Source organism: Ranitomeya variabilis, chromosome 1, assembly GCF_051348905.1.
Source record: "Ranitomeya variabilis isolate aRanVar5 chromosome 1, aRanVar5.hap1, whole genome shotgun sequence".
Taxonomy (NCBI): Eukaryota; Metazoa; Chordata; class Amphibia; order Anura; family Dendrobatidae; genus Ranitomeya; species Ranitomeya variabilis.
Window position 1 is genome coordinate 947,113,039 of NC_135232.1, and position 17,833 is coordinate 947,130,871.

Consider the following 17,833-nt stretch of genomic DNA (forward strand, 5'->3'; position numbering starts at 1 on the left):
GCCATATAAATAACTTAAAGGTGTTAATCCAGCTGTCAGGTTCCAATTATTCATATCCTATTTCTTGTCATTTTTACAAAATGTTTAACGAGGAAGAGGTATACCAATCTGAGTAAGTGACTTTGCTTGAGGTCGAACCGACAGTGATCATTAAATGATGGCGTATCCCAATGAGTATTTAAGTTTCTACCTAGTTGTTGGTAAAGGCAACACTATGTCTATGTAAAGGGATTTAGGTTCTTTCTAAAACAATGGTGTCCAGCAGCTATATAATATATTAGATGTTATTCAGAAAAAAACTATTGCGGCTCGAGAAGCATCAGACAACATTCATGCTTTAGGCAATAAAAAAAATACCCAAATACAGTAAAACCTTGTTTTTCAGGTAAGACAGTCAGATATCATGGTAAAAATTTAATGTATATGACGAAAAAGATGGTTTCCATATGAAAAATAGGTATGTTATGTATGATATGTTCTTTAGATTGATGTAAGAATAACAAAGAAAGAAACAACAAAAACAGAAAAAAATATTTATTTAAATTAAAATAGAAAAACATACACACGATGTACAGTGAACAACGGCTATATGAAAAACAAGTGAAGATGGCCAACAATCAGAACACTCAAACACAGAATAATACATTCACTTTAATTATGACATGTGCGCATGAATATAAGCGAATGATATGAAAGATAAACCACTACAAAATACACGTACTATTATCGACAAATCAAAAAAATCCATTTGGCTACAAACAAACTATATGAAAAACCACAGCCAGGATGTGAAAGTGGTGAAGATAACTCCAAATACCAGCAGGAGTAACATTCATATCCATCAGTTGTAAACCAGCCAGCAATTTTGTATAAAAGTACTAAAAAAATTCACTGGGTTTAACACATCAAGTTTAAAATACATTAAAAAAAACACAGACTTCAATGTATTCTTACATTTTTGGTAACAAATGTAAAGTTATTGACTATGCAGGCATGTGCCAGTGTCAGTATAAATGCTGTCCTTCATACAGCTAAGCCTTTATGTCTCAATTTAGGTTGTCACTCATGTGATACAACATCGAGTCATAAAGCGAATGAGTGCTATACATGAGAATGCCTCCATCTGTTGGCCAAAACGTCAAGTGAAACCATGGTTCGGGTCTCAAATACATTTACAAATAAATAGCATATAACTATGTACACTTTAAATATTACTTTGTCTCATTTGGTCATTGTGTCCTACCACAACACTCCAGACAAACTAAATACATTCAAAGGACAAATTGAAGGTTGAGGTCCATTAAGTACATGTTAAGGAAGTTGAGGTTCCTCAAAGAGAAGGTAGTCTTGAAAAGTAATGTCTGACTTATATCCTTGTCTTTTATATTAAATACAACATAAGATACTTTGGAAATTGTTAAGATTCATTTGTTTCAATACTGGCATCTGTATATTAAATTATTAATTTCTTAAGTGGTGTTTATACACATGATAATCTTAATAGAGCACCATTCTGTATGGATCTGCGTAGAAAGTGGGATTTTAACATTTCCCTTAAATCCTAAATTCCTTAGGTTTTATCTGAGGAATGCTACTCTTTGTTACTAAGCTAACTAGTCCAGGCTGTGCATTTCTGTGACTTGATCTACAAATAGGATCTCTTAATTGTTAACTTTTCCATATGTCCCCTCTGGAGGTCTGTAGTACTTTGGGAATGTCAGGAGCTGTATGATGTTGAAAGCATACTTTCTGCATTTGATATTCTTCATCACATTCTCAATGCGGCATCCTTCTCTGGGAAGAGGAAAAAAAAGCACAACTTCATGAGACACGATGTACAGAAATAGGTTTTATTTATTCATTGCAGTGTCGCAGTCTTTGAATAAAAATAACAAGGTTTCAACTATACATTTTTTCACAAGTGATGATACATCTTACATATTTAAATCCAAAGGCCAGATACATGTAAAAAAAATGCCCTCAGAAATACTCATACTTGCACTTAATCATTTGAACCACTTTTGGACTCAATGTCTAGTAATCTACAGAAGACCAAGCAAACCCATACTCTTGATATTCATGCCAAGCTTTGCTTAAATGGGTTTTCAAGGACTTTAATATTGATAACCTCTCAAGTTCGTTCATCAATGTCTAATTGGTGGGGGTCCAACTCCTGGTACCTTCACTGATCAGCTGAGTGAAGGTGCGGCAGCGTATCAGAAGTGACACAGTGCCAGACATTGTGTAGTGGTCATAAGTGGTACGGCAAATTATTTATCATTCATTTGCTTGGTGACGGATTCTATTAGACATGCTAACAACATGTAGGAGAAAGCTGTTCATTTTGATGATACAAGTGGAGCCTATATTCTGAAGAAAGGTGAACAATATTATTTTTCTACATGTACTTTATTTCCTAGTCTGTCTAAGCTACCATATAATTACCTGTCTAAGCAGTGAGATTTTTGTGGCGTGGTCAAGTCCATTATAATTAATTTACGACAAGTGGTTGTTACGATCATTTGTAGTAGTTCTGATCAAATTATGACTTTAATCTTCTAAGTGGTTTGGGTATTGCACCTTGTTGTCAAGCACGCTAAGTTATATCTTTGTCACCAATCTTTAAACAGTATCAAAAAATATTTAGAATCAGAACTATCTAGTCTTAAGTGTCTAAATCTTTACTTCTCACATAAAAGAATAAGGCATTTATTGAATCTGGCCATATAGATTTGCAGTTAAAATTTCAACCATTATTTGATATAATTCAGTTTCTTATTTCTATTATGTATAATACATTTTAAAGTTTATCCAGTTAATTTTTTTTCCATTTTTTCTTAAAAAAAATATTTTATAAAGAAATAGTGCATATTGACAAAGTAGAAAAATTGTTTGCACTTTCCTACACAGATGCCTTGAAAGGAGAAAGACAAGTAAAAGCAAACAAAACATACAAAAGTGAAAAACAGTAGACATTATGGCAACAAGGCAGAATTACAGTAAGCTTGATGAGCAGAAACCATAAGTAAAGAAATGTCTCAGGCAGACACTTGAAATTATAGTTGGAAGGACAAGAAGCAGGCTTAGCCCTTTATCACTTTCTTAAGGTGCATTGTTCTTAACTCTATGGTGGCAGATACTTTTTTTGTGCTGTAAGAGCAATATGTAACTCAGTTCTATAGGAATATATATTTCTATGTGAGCTCCAATTTCTATAGACAACAATTGCGCATGGAACAGCACATGGAAAATCTATTATATCTTTTATACAAATATAAAAGATAAGACATCAAGAAGGTTTTGTATTTACTTTAAGCTATATTAAGGCTCAACCTATTCAAAGAGTACGACCGATGGCTTGAAACATTTTTGGCATCTCATTGGGACATATGAATTGTTCGCATCAGTCAGCCTTCATAACAATGCATCTACATATACTGCTCCGATGTGAACCTTTGGCTTTTAAGGACCCTATACTCACTAGACTATGGTTGGCCAAACCTGCTGATATCTTTGTGCTCAGCCGACAGTCTAATGTCTATGGCGGTCTCCGAGTTCTCCCTCAACAGTTCACATTGGAAAAGCTAAGGATCTAGAATGCCCAATTTCAGACTGCAAATGCTTTTGTTCTTGGAAGATAAAATGGAACCAAAGGAGTCTGGCAGTGGCTCTCTCATAGAGAACATAGGAATGCCTGGCAGAGTGAGTGACCCTGTATATGGTGGACTCAAAAGAAATAGCAGCCAGCAGAACGACCAGCCAAACCATAGCTCGGCAGACAGTTAGCTATTCTATATGGGGCCCCTAAGGCTCTTCTTATTTGCACAGGAGGCTCAACTCGGTTGGTCGTAGGAAAAGTATTGTATCCAATATATCCTTCCAGTCAAAACAAAAGACACCATAACATCACCCCGAGGAATCCTATTGTAAGTTATTGAAGTTCATCAGGTGTGTAATACAAGGAATCTGTAACGCAGATCTGAACACAACCATAGCTTACAGGTTGAGCTACTGTAACGCTGACAGTCTCAATAAAGTGAAATAGGACTACAAAGTGAAATCTCCACGCCCCCCTTCAATTTGTCAGCAAATTTCTTAACTTCATGTTACATTACACATTACATTACGGAATGGTTTTAGAATGCATCAATAGTTTTCATTGTATTTTTTATAGTAATAGTAAGATAATATTGACAGGATTTATGGATGTTAAGTGTTAGCGGCAGTAGAAGGTCTATCACAAAATGATAGTTATTATTTCATGCTGTCTAAAATAGTGATATTATAGAATCACATAAAAATATAGTGTTTTATATGGTTTTATTCTGTTTTCTCTCTATAGTGTAATTCGTACTTCCTTGGTTTCCCATAGCAATAACGGCTAAATTTCCATAGACTTACTTTCTTTGCACATTTGAAGAAATTACAAGTTTATACTTGAATATCTATATACAATAATTATTATATTCATGAATTTCACTGCACAGCAAATCACTAGTCAGTGAGTTAGTTGGCAATGTACATATTCTATAGTTTGTAACCTGGAATCTGTCAGTAGGATCATCCCTCCTAAGCCATCAATATGGGCATGTAGGGCATAAGAAGCTGAATAAAATGACACCTTGATATCTGCGATCTGATGTCACATTCTAGATACATCCACATTTTTCTTATGTAAATGAGTTAAGATTTATGGGTCGGACACTGATCTGCATGAGTTATATCAAGGTATCATTTTATTCAGCTTGCCCATATGGACAGCTTAGGAGGGTTGATCCTACTGACAGATTCCCTTTAAACAAAAAATTATATGAATATTACGTGAATTTATGATCTGTATTATATCAATTCCTAATACAGCACCCAAACAAGTCTAGGAGCTCATATTTTTTGTATCATTGATTTCATTGAGAAAAATACAATTTTTATGCATCAAGGAAGAGTAATGTGCTATGCTCAGGAACCACACCATCACAGTTTGCCCTGTATTTGGGGCATTAAGGTAACGTATTAATACAATGACTAAAAGGTTAGATATGGTCATTATTTGATAGCATTCTAATAAAATTATCTAAATAAACAGGCTGTTATATCACCTCTGGCCTCGTGAATAAGCATGGGACATACTGTATTACTGGAGCAGTATTGTATTTTGCCTATTCTCGAAGTTAAGCACCTGGTGAATTTAGATTCCTTGGGTTTTATTTGCATACATATGAAATGCTTAAAGTTTTGAAATGTACTATAATAAAATATATATGGTTTTTATGAAATGAATTATAAAGGGAAAGCTACTATGATGAAGAACACAGTGTGGACGTCCCACCATGAAATGAGAACGTGGAATACTGCCTTGTCACCACACAGGTTGGCATAAACTCAAGCAGGTAATGTGGACCACTATAGAATTATGTGTACAGGTAACTGTCAAAATGCTACAATATAGCTATGATCAGCTATGAATTGATGCTAAACTTATTAGAAGAGGAAAGCAAATAGCCCATTAAATCCTTGATTATCCAAAATTAAGGAATAGTCACCATCTTATGTTAATTTTACTGCCACAACGATTTCAAGTGTATATTATATAGGTGACCTTAGACTATTGCTAGCAGGTGGACATAGACTTAATCAGTTAAAAACCATTCCTTCTAATTCTTCCCATCCACAAATGCATATGTTTTCTGGCAGCAACTTATCTCCTTTGGCAACAAAAGATCGGACATATTAGTATCCAATCATTCGATTCTTCCCTCCCTTGTCATGTGCATTGGGATCAAGGTGGAGTTATATAAGTGCATTAGATAGTTGGCCAGTTCTGCTTAATATGTATAGACAGCCTTGGGAAATTACCACCAGTGCACTCAAAGAACAGCAAGGACAACTGGAGAAGCAGAACAGCTGCAATAAAATGTCATCCCTGTGAAGAAACTGAAAGGGAGTTTATGTCATTTTTGTTATTTCTTTAGTAAGTATTATAATGGCCCTATAATTTATTATTTTGTTCTGCATTCCTTTAGGATCCATGTACTATTGCTTTTATACTCCTGTCATAACTGCTTTCTATAGGAAATTCCACCTCGAGATCCAAGTGCATGTTTCTTAAATCTAAAGCTTAGAGTCAATTGTTCACTGATTAAAAGGTTGACTTTTTTTTTCCTTACTGTGAATGCACTGATGGTGAGTTCCTCGATTTATTTCCTCATACCATTTTGTCGAGATAATGGCCCATTTACTACATAAAAGTTGATTGGCTCTCATTTATTGTCTTGTCCAGATGATTTGACAAAACTGTATAAGGACAGAACAATGGTTAATACATTTCTTCCATCCCCATACAGCACATTGCATCTTTTACACTTGCTGTGTTTTTGTGGCCCCAATACATTTCTATGGGGCCGCAAAAACGGGCTGCAAAAATTAATCGGAGCGCTGCACGCCGTATGGCCGTGAGGGCCGTATTTACAGCCTTGAAAAAATATCGAGCCTGCTCGATATTTTTCACGACTTACGGATGCGGCCCCCATTGAAAATCAATGGGGCCACAAAAACAACGGAAGCTTGTTTTTGCGGTGCACCGTGAATACCGTTTTTGTGGAACACCGTTTATTTTGTTTCAATACTTTTTCCTTAGTATTCGAAACCTGAAAAATGATGATCCGCAAGATTTTTGCTGTCTGTTTTTGTGGGAGACCGTGTAAATTGCGGCAATACGGCCCGCAAAAAAGGCCTGCAAAAATGGTCCGCAAAAATCACGGCAAGTGTAAAAGAAGCCTAATGTTAGCAGCCCATCTCCTGTTCACCTGGGGCAATGTACTGCCCACTACAATGATTTAATGGCCACCAGGAATTAATCCAGTCAGCGACCAAGTGTTTTTCAAATTATTTAACTATTTGCCTGCCTTTTTACAAATTATCAAGAACAAGTAGTTTTATGAAGGATCGCTTGACAATTATTGGCCGATGTAAAGGGGCGTTTAGGAATCATGCGAGTGATTTATGACAGCTTCATGTAAAATCTGAGTACCATGGAGATGTAATAGTGCACCCATATACATTTATTCGGCCCTAGGAAACCCCAATACCCTTGAATGGATATGAAGGTATAATGAAAAATATTTTGTACAGAATTTAACAATAATACAAATTGAGTCTTTCTGTGTTGGATGTCATAGTATGAAGTTTTTGTTTCCCTAGAGACATTGCTTCTGGGAATGAATATCTCCAACATACAGCTCTGTAGAATGAAGCCACTGGGATTCTCTCTTCGACCATATAGTCAGCCTAAAATAACATGAATTTGAAAATGTCCCATATGGCTTACTGTATATCACATTTTTTCCCTGTACACACGTTTTCATAAGCGTCCGTTAAACAATAAACCAAATTACATGAGTACAAAATATTATTATATAATAAAAAGTGTGATACAAAGATATATACTAAGTAGTTATGTTGAGAAAACATGCTACTTTGATCATCCTTGTACACAAGCTAATTGCCGGTATATTGATCTTTGCCAGAAAAATAAAAACTTGTGGCTAAAATTGTACAAGATTTGTTATAACAATGAGGCTTTGAAATGAAACAAAATAGAACACCCCAATAACCATAAAAATAATAAGCTCTATGATGTAGATGAGACAGTTGAACATAAATTATACTTTCTTCCTCCAGTCGTTTCAACAAATATCACAAAGTAATCTGAATACAATATTTGATGAACATGGACAAATTAATGGAAAAATACACATGGTCGAGGCTACAAAGGACACACTTTGAGGTACAAAGAACTGCAGATATAATTTACAAACTAAGGACATTGAGATTGGTAAATGAAACAGAAGAAGAAAAAGAAGAAGAAGTGCATATTATTGATATTTGGCTAATAGCAACGCAAGACTCAGGATTAGCCACACAACCAACAAGTGTGAGCTGACAAGAAGCAGAGCAACAGGGTAGAAGTGGCGAGAGGTTGGCTTGTTATCTGCTACACAGCCTTTCTCTGGATCATCCGACTCATTCAGAATTCCCTGGGCTTGACCGCTGTTAGACAGGAAAAGTTAGGAACAAACAGAACAGCATTACAGGAAAGTTAGTACATATGTATTCTAGTAGAAAAAGAACAAAAAACATGCAAAGGGCAAAACATTATTTGGTTTATTACATACATATGTTAGAATTTGGGTTATTTTACAAAGCAAAAGCTAATAATCCAGGAATAAGTAACAGCGGGACATTTAAAGAGGAATGCTACTGATTGAAGAGATGGCGATACAAAACGAGGGAAAGAGAAATTACAAAAAGAATAAAGGAAAGACTTAAGACACTGATTTCTAATGATCATTTCAACAAGAAATAACGCCCCCAAGTGGTTACTTACTTAGCAAATAGAGGTAGTTTCAGGGCCTAGACCTCACCAGTGAGAACTTTTTATATATATCTTTTTGTCTCCTGTCAAAAGGCTAGAGAATGAACTGAATGTTCTAATACCTTTTGGGCTGAGGCATCATTATGTTTTTTTTATCTCACCATTTCGAAATGCAGAACAAATTATACTTTCTGCATATATTATTAGAGAGAATGTATACATTAACATTTATTCTGTATGACACTTATTATTTGGGAATATGTATACATTAGCATTCAATCTGTAAGACATTGTATGAACAAAGGAAATAAATAATCTAATATGTGGGGATTATTCTATATGATATCTATTAAATAAACTCTATTCTAGTGCATTGCCATTGTTTATGGTTTTATTTTTCGTAGTTCTTTATTACTTTATGTTATTTTTTGTCTTGTAATGTTCCTGTAATACTGATCTGTCACCAGATTTTACATTACGAGCTGCACACATTATTGGATAAATCTCAATGACCTGATCGAGTTGCTGCAGTTACTTTTGAAAATGTATGCTCAATCTCGGCCTAGCTGGCTTGATCCTCACTGGCGGCTGGTAAGTATAAGATTAGGGTCAAGGGACACAGATCAGTGGTACCATTACAGCACTAAGATAAAAATAATGCTGCACTGGTGCTTTAATGAGGAATTAAACTTTTAATACATAAAAGCCTCATGTCGGAATCTTTAATAGATGAAGGTCTGGGTCATAGAACTGTTACTGATCAATGAAATGAAGGAGCAAAAGCACTCAGCTGATCATGAGAGCACAGACATAGTAGTGTGGAAACTCTGGTGCTGTAAGCATTGTGGTAAGGCATCTGCGATTGTCCATATTAGGACAGGTATGATCTATTGGGGGCTTTTCTCATCTAAGAACTGGAATTTATCATCTTAGAAATTTGTTTTATACAACCGTATAGGATTTATAAGATCAATATCTACATCATGTGAACAGAAAAGTTCTGTATTTTTTTCCTCTTTGCTCGAGGGTGGGAAGTAAGGGACAATCACCAGTAACAAAAATGGGGGGCACCAGACCACTGTTCACCTCAGAAAGCAGGAGAGCTAGTTGTAGGTTATCATAATAACGGTATGTAAACCTTAATATGCAATACTAAAAATACGTCTTATGGTCAAAAACGTGGGGATATCAGTTGACACAAACTGAATAGTCATACAATATAAAACATGAACTTTGTTTTTTGATAGACTGGATACAATGCTGATTACATTCTTTAATAACAAATGGAGTTGTGATTATACCACTTCTGACATAGATGAATAATATACTATCCTTGACTTCTTAACACACACTTCTACTGAGAAATTTAGTAGCAGATAATGGTTGGCTAGATATTACATTTCATTTCTTATGGCGGCTACACATCAAGCTGGCACATATTTTGCATGGTTTAGTTGGGAGAAAATAGTCTGTCAAGGGATCTATGAAATGTTAAGATGGAAGATTTAGAGCCTGTTTAAAAGGATAATCAATATACGCCCTTTCAGCTTGTCATTCCCCTTCTAACACAAGTTGGATACAAAAGTAAAAGTTTTGGATACACTGGAGATCTAACATGAACTTCATCAGCATAGCAACATTGCCTTTGTGTTTAAAAAAAACGGAAAGAAAATTCGATATGATACTTTCCAGACAAAGACATGAATATAGGTGATTTTGCTAGAATGTATTTAATAACACTAATGACTAGATAAAAAAGCAACTATTTTAAAAATTAGCTTCCGGCCATCAACGTAATATTCACAGAGCCTTGACATGTTTCTTTCCAATTTCCAGCCATCTATAATATAAAGTTTATTGGGCAATATATCTCTCAAATATGATTATTTTGGACATTTACTTTATTCTTTTGCTCTGGACTCTCAAATACAAGGTTTGAAACCTCTCTGTACGCCATAGGTTCTGAATACAACAAAAAAATTGAAAATTCCTGTATGTTCCTGGTGATAACTAGTAATACTGGGAGCTCTCTGTGACATTGTAACTGTAAGGGTAGCAGGGTGCTTGAAGAGCAGGAAGTCTGGGAGGTGAAGCTTCAGTCAATGGCTGTAGAGTAGGGTGTGATTTCAGAGAAGACCATTGCTTTGGTCACTTCTCCTATACAGATCACTACATTTTAGCCATTTTATTATTGCTCGTTGGTGTTAAAGACCTATAACGTACACAGAATCTTAGAAATGTGCAGTGAAAGAATAAACACAATTAGTAATATTATGAGATTTTAATAGCTACTGCATAGGAACACTTTCTCTGAGCTTTAATTAGCCAGTCACATGCTTAGCCAGTAATATTGATTTGCCAAAATCATTTCTACGGCCTTAAAATTTGAGTTGCATGGGAATCGGGTTGGGATCTCTCTGTGAATGCCTCTAAGACAATGACATTTCATACACAGTGTTGACTGATTTACAATTGTCACTTGTTCATAATATAGAGCAGCAAAAATCTAACATAATTTAATAAATATTAAAAGTAGCTTTAATTTTTTTAATTCATCCTGTTGCTAGTCCTCTAATCTACATAATTCCGTTAATATTGCATTATTCACTTGTTTTCTTTCTATCTTGCAATTCCTGGTATACTTTTCTTCAGTTCGGTTATGTGATCTCATGGTGACTTTTTGGCAATTACAACTTTTATGTTCTCTGGTGGGGTCATTATCTCAGTCCAAAAATGACTGTATGATGAATTTGGATGTACTGTACAACTGAAGTTATCAACAGGGGAAAATGTTCCTAGATAATAATGATGATTGCACAGAGCCTGTAACACTATTATAATGTAGATAATCACAGTTCAGCCTCCTGACTGGATATATCTTCCTAATTTAGAAAATCGAGAAGGAAGGATGTCATACGAGCAGTGTCATCCTAGCAGACAGAGATGGAGCTGGCCATGTGCTGCTGTATAGATGTATCATAGGATTTATAGTAGAGCACAGATGGATACAATGTAGGATGAGAGCCAGGAATCAGGATGTAGGCTGATGGGAAACAAGTGGAGGCTGAGCTGCATGAAATCATATACAATATGCAGGTGTGACAGATGTTAATCATCAGATGGGGGTGCAATTATAGACAAAAATCTAGGACAGCTTCTTTAAATCCTCCAGTGCCATAGACCTGATATATCAATCAAACGGTTCTGGTTTGGTGAAGAAAAGACCTTGAAAGTCAAGACCGGTTTTCAATTTATTTTAGCCTCTGCAGCCATCTATAGCATCAGGCCTTACAGTCATGTAGCCTAATATATCAAAAATAGCTATAAATGAGTTATGCACTGATTCATAATGCTCTATGGACACCAACACACCTTGGATTACTAAAAAGTGTGTTACAGATTTCTGAATATGAAGTGGGATCACTGGAGGACACAGGACACAGATCCCCGTGCAAGAACCATATATGGTTCATTAAAGTCCAATATCTCATTATAATGACCAATTCCTCCTTCTTTAGAGGTAGTAATGGACCCTCTTACATCTGGGCCCCAATGTGGCAGCACAGGTTGCATCAATGACATGTCCGCCCCTGAGTGGGATGCTATCAAGATTTCTCATAATTGTATAAATAGGCAAAATGTACAGAAGCAGTAGGTTGACATGACAGAAGATCTACTGTTTTGTGCTCTTTAAAACATGGCCCTCTGAGGATTAAAAGTGTTTTTACCAACAAGAGGAAAATCAGGATTTGGCCTATCTCCCTGTTTGGCAGGCACTTCATGATGGGTAAGTACATCAGCATGCTGCACGCAATACTTGTCCCTACTGTTCTGTTATGTTCAGGTAGCAGAAATCGCTGATCCAGTTTTCTCAGTAATTCATAGCATTTCTTTATAATTATATCGATCTACATCCCTGCTGAGGTTCACAGGACAGATCATTATTTCCCCCTACAAGACCTCACAAATGATTATTTTTTATTATATGTGCAAGACTACAGCATTTCGTGACTTGCAAGAGCAAATAATTTATGCATTCAAATCAAACCTACAACCCTTTAATTGTCAAAGAACACAGGGAGCATTTTATTAAACGCTGCTAGAAGACAAGCTTATTTATGAAGTGTCATTAGGTTGCTTTATAACTAGCTTCAAGTGTGCAGCAATAGAGAACTTGGTGTTCCAGGGAAAGGGTAGCTAATTTAAAGGAAAAAAAAGAAAGAAGCTAATATATTCAATACTGAAATGAGTTGGATTTGATTGGGAAGACAGGAAAAAGCTAGTATAAAAAGGAATATATTCTTATACAAGCAAGGCAACTTGGTAGACATCATGGACATCGAAGAAAATTGCTGCCCAGTTAGCATAAGAAGCAACATTCATTTTCTCCATCCTGATTTACTGGTAATTCGCTCTGCACAGCAGTGTTCTCTACCTCCCAGCATGCCTACTGGGAGCTATAGTTTTGCAGCAGTTGGAGAGCTATTGTCCTCCAGGTTGGACACATTAGGTGGCAGGGTGCAGAGAACTGGACCCCTACTGATGCTATATCAATGACCTATCATAATAATCACTGTATATGGATATCTGCATTAATAAACTAGTTTTCAAACTATTTGAGAATGCCGGGATTTATTTTAGGGCAGTTCTACGTTAGGGTCAGAAAGCAGCTACATTATTGGGAGCAACACTGGAAGACCAAGTATGGCAATGTATATGGGTGACACTTCAGGGATAGTGAACATGGCAAACTAGTTCTCCTGCAGATAACAGATGATTGAAGAGGGGCTGTAAGTACCAGGACACACGAATAGGTCATTAGGCTTTCAGATGAATAAGAAAACCTGCTGACAGATTCCCTTTAAGAACTTATAGTATTAAAATTATGATGAGTCAATAATTTCCGATTGAACCTCATTCAGTTGAATTATAATATGATCCTTTAGGTTTTCAAGGCAATAGTTTTGCTTGACACTATGCTATTCTTGACATATAAAACAAAATTTAGAAACAGGATGGACTGCAGAATGACTATAACGATATTTAGATTAATCTTTAACATGTTCCATTAACCAGTGGTGATCCTTCTCATGCCCTTTGATTGCTTTTGAAAATTTTTGGCGGGTGGTAAATATCAAACTAAGAGTAGGTTCACATGAGAGTATGAAAAAAAAGTGTCCAACTTTCACCCAGAAATCTCAGATAATTTTTTTCTAATTCATCATCTGTATGCAATCCATTTTTATACAGCAGCAGTAATTACAAATTTACGAGACTAAATACAGTTTCCTATATTAAACAATTACAATGTATCTATAAAAATCGGATGCCATACTGTGGCTTCCTACAGAATTTTTTTTTGCGCACCCATAGACTTGAATGGTGGAGTCTTATCCAATACAAAGAACATATAGTGCATGCTGTGTCTTCTTTCAAGGGCAGATTCGGTCTGTGTAAACAAAAATCGCTTATCTGCAATGTCAGACTGAATAACATTGGTCTGCGTGCTATCCGTGTGCCGTCTGTTTTAGTACAGACGGCACTTGGACAAAAAATATGTTCATGGGAACGTACTGTAATAGTAATTGGATATTTCTAATATTATTTAAACCTGAACCTAGTAGTAGTTTGCATCACAATAGTGTAACAATTTTAGATGGAACTTTCTGGATATGTATTGTGTGAAGGTAAATTACTGCAAAGGCTTAATGACAAGAAAAAATATAGTCTGACAAAGTTGGTTAGAAAAGTTGCAGTCTTATTGCGGAATAAGTTAATCCTCTTCTCTGAGTGTTTTTACTGCTTCCCTTTATACCTGTCAAAAGCTCCTCTCTACCTGTGATTAGAATCTCCAATCTGTAACATGTAGGAGCCTTGTTGGGCTAGCTGAGTGTTCCACATCCAGTGACTCGGGAGATTGCGTGTGACTGTCCTGCCGTTGGCTGCACTATTTTACACTATTGCAAATACTTACGGTAGGTAAGAGTTATATTCCTTGGTTATAACTGTAATAGTCATTTCTCTGAAATTATTCAGTATGGCTCAACAACACAAGTCATATGTGACTGACAAATCATGACTGTTAGAACATGTAACTGAGGGTTATGAAGGCATTAGTTTTCTTGCATCATTAAGGGCAGCTGCACACAACAGTTTTCTTTCTATCCGAGAAAACTCTGATCAGAGTGTCAGCAGTTGTTTTCGGAAATACAGATAAAAAAACGTTTCTCCGCCTTCTCCATTCTCTCAGTCTGTGAAAATCGGCCACGCTTGGATGTCATCCGAGTGCGGTTCGATGGTTTTCACAGACCCATTGCCTTGTATTACCGATTTTTGTCGGACGCTTGGATCAAAATCTGACATGTCTACGATTTGTTTCCTCAGACAACTCAGTCTGAGGGAAGAAATCAGACATGTGGACAGCCCCTAGAATATCATGGGTAGGAGTGCTATCTGTGAAAACCACGGAGAGCCCTCGTCCGGTCACGTGCTTGAGGCCTTAAAGTGTAGCAATATCTGACTGATTCATCAGTGTGCCACACCACAACATATATTATATATACCGTATTTTTCCGACTATAAGACGCACTTTTTTTCCTCCAAATTTGGGAGGAAAGTGTGGGTGCGTCTTATAGTAGAGATATAGCATGTGGGGAGGGGGGCAGCAGCGAGTGGGATCGCAATGATATCCCACTTCAGGATGTCCCCGCTGCCGGAATCAGCTGCTGGGGAAACCACATGGCCCCGCTGATTAAGTGCAGTGAATATTCATTAGCGGCTCCCCGCCCACCGATCAGCTGAGCGGGGAGCAGCAAATGAATACTGCACTTAAGCAGCGACACACAGTTTCCCCAGCACTGATTCTGGGGAGAATCTGTGTGTCCGGGGGAGGAGGAGGCAGCAGCAGGGGCCAGGAGATCGCTGCATACCTGCCTGTGCTGGACGCTGAGCTGTCTGTGGTGCACAAGGAGGACCTGTGTGATGTCAGAAGTGGGCGGGCTGGAGCATCACATGGCAGCTCAGAGCCCTCCCTCTTCTGACATCATCATAGGTCCTTCAGACTCCCACCTAGAATCTGCAGCTTCCTCTTATGTCCTGCGCGTGCGCTGTGGAAAGGCAACAAGAGAGAGGGCTCTGTGTGTGCAGCCATGGGATGCTCCAGCTTTTACCTCACCACAGGCTGGCTCCCACAATTAAGAGGTTAGTCTTTACAAAACACAATAAAGCACTCTGCCACTCCTTTGGTGAACTATAACTCCCAGCATGTCATAGGATCTGCAGGACATGCTGGGAGTTATAGTTCTCCCATGGGATTTTAAAGCAGCACTCCAGTGTTATTTTGCAGTGCTGGAGTGGTGCTTTCACTATAAGCCCTGTGCCCCCATTCTACTACTCACCCTCCAGTGTCTTCATATAGTACTTTACAGACACCACACTGGTCCCGCAGCTTCCAACATAATAACGTACTATTATATATAATAACACCACATATAATAGTATGTTATTTATGTTATTAAATATTTTACCACATTTTTTTTGCTTCAAATATTTTTTTCCCTATTTTCCACCTCTAAAACCTGGGTGCGCCTTATAGTCCGGTGCGTCCTATAGTCCGAAAAATACGGTAGGTCTATTGAAATGCAGAATATTCTTTCTACACCTGTTCTAATAGTTGTTCTTGCTTGAGTTGAAAGTGGCTTAGAAGTTAGCTTTAATAGACATAACATAATGCAAGGGAGCTTCCATAGCAAACAGAAGTATTCATACACACCTTCTCATGCAGTCAAGAGCCCGGATGAAAAAGTCTTTGTTGAGGTCATGTTCATCTCTTAAGATAGAGCACTGTTCCAAAGTGACTGACATAGACGTTCGGTCTTTGGCACTTTTACAGCAAGTAAATCGAACCCCATTCATTTTCCGGCAAATCTGAGAATACATATAATATTTAATTATAAGACATATATTGCATGTATAGGCAGAAAAAAGTTCTAAGCCCTTATAATTAGACTCAAATTTGGAATGGAACACTAATTTTGGACATAAAATCTAGTTTCTTCAAATTTCACTGCAGGACTTGCTTCACCTTTAACACATTGGATTATGTGTCTTATGTATGCCATTCACAGACTACTGCTGAAAGTAGTTATTCCATAAGTTGCCTATGTACGAGGAGACCTGATGTCATGCACCGCTGATCTCCTTTTTTCGTTTTGAAGAGTTCAAGCCCGTAGATGACCACGCATCAATGGAAAGGGCTTTGCACAACATGAAAGGTACAAGGTTGTGAAGCTTGTACTCTTGAGCGTCAAAAGTAGGCACATCATTGAAAGGGAAGATAGGCTACATTACTATGGAAACTATCCTTTTGTCTCCTCAGCCGTACGCAGTGATTAGAACCTAAAAGAACTCTAAAAAATGTATGTCAGAAGCTATTATTTTCTTGCAAAAAAAAAAAAAAAGAGTAGTATTGTACATTGTCATAGTGTTGTAAAGACTTGAGCAACAATTGTCATGGTCTGTTTTGATTTCATGTAGTTTCTTTGTGAGTTAAAAGCAAAGAATTATGCTATTAATTCTAAAAATAGAAGAATCATGGTATTAAAGCTAAAAATGGAAACAAAATGTGTTGATCCTGCAGTGCTTACTGTGAAAAATTTTAATAATTTGACCGAAAATGTATAGTTTGAAAATGGACTTCAAGAGGGTTCAGGAGCAGAAGTAGATTGAATAAATCGGCATTCAGAACATTCTCCACAATAAAACTGTATACATCATTGAAATATTATGAAGAAATAACAGTATAAAACCCTGCCCATAGAAATTCACCTTACAGTGCCATAATATTGCAGGACACTACTACTAACTAGGGTTGAGCGACTTTTGCTTTTATAGGGTCGAGTTGGGTTTTGTGAAACCCGACCTTCTCGAAAGTCGGTTCGCGTGAAATCGGCCGATTCTACTGTATAGTCCCGATTCTACTGTAAAGTCGGGTTCCGGACTGAAACACGAAACCCAATGCAAGTCAATGTGGATTATTTTTTACATTTTCTCTCTCTCTCTCTCTCTCTCTCTCTCTCTCCGTGCAAAGCATGTGTTGTGTTTGACTGCGGAAATCACTGCAGCCCAAACGGTAATATGGCTCTATGACGCCGCAGAAACCAGGCCGGAACCTATGTCATCACGCTGCCCACACTCCTTAATTGGCTGAAAAAATGGCAGGGAAGGCGCCATACAAAACGCGACTTTGGCGCCAAGATCGCCGACCACGTGGCCGATCCCACGCTGGAGTCGGGTCGGGTTTCACGAAACCCGACTTTGCCAAAAGTCGGCGACTTTTGAAAATGAACGATCCGTTTCGCTCAACCCTACTACTATCGAGTTTGGGGAATTTTAACCCACCAGCAGTAAATGAGATGAAATTAAAAAAAGACCCATAACTCACATTTTAAATCTGCAGCCAAT

The 17,833-nt window shown here is 37.2% G+C and overlaps 1 protein-coding gene across 5 annotated transcripts in view; it reads right to left on the bottom strand.

Annotated features, from left to right (window-relative positions):
* Window positions 1-519: 519 nt before the first annotated feature.
* The window catches only part of INPP4B (inositol polyphosphate-4-phosphatase type II B), a 1,036,387-nt gene continuing 1,019,073 nt past the window's right edge, over window positions 520-17,833 (bottom strand). For 3 of the 5 annotated variants that reach the window (XM_077279253.1, XM_077279255.1, XM_077279256.1), the window contains 2 exons: window positions 16,143-16,297; window positions 1,837-8,046 (listed from right to left, as the gene is read on the bottom strand). In XM_077279253.1, the coding sequence (XP_077135368.1) occupies window positions 7,872-8,046; window positions 16,143-16,297 (330 nt within the window). In that variant the 3' untranslated portion in view covers window positions 1,837-7,871. Of the gene's footprint in view, window positions 1,795-1,836; window positions 8,047-16,142; window positions 16,298-17,833 lie in introns of those variants that run through there. The other 2 variants (XM_077279254.1, XM_077279258.1) reach the window with 1 other exon arrangement.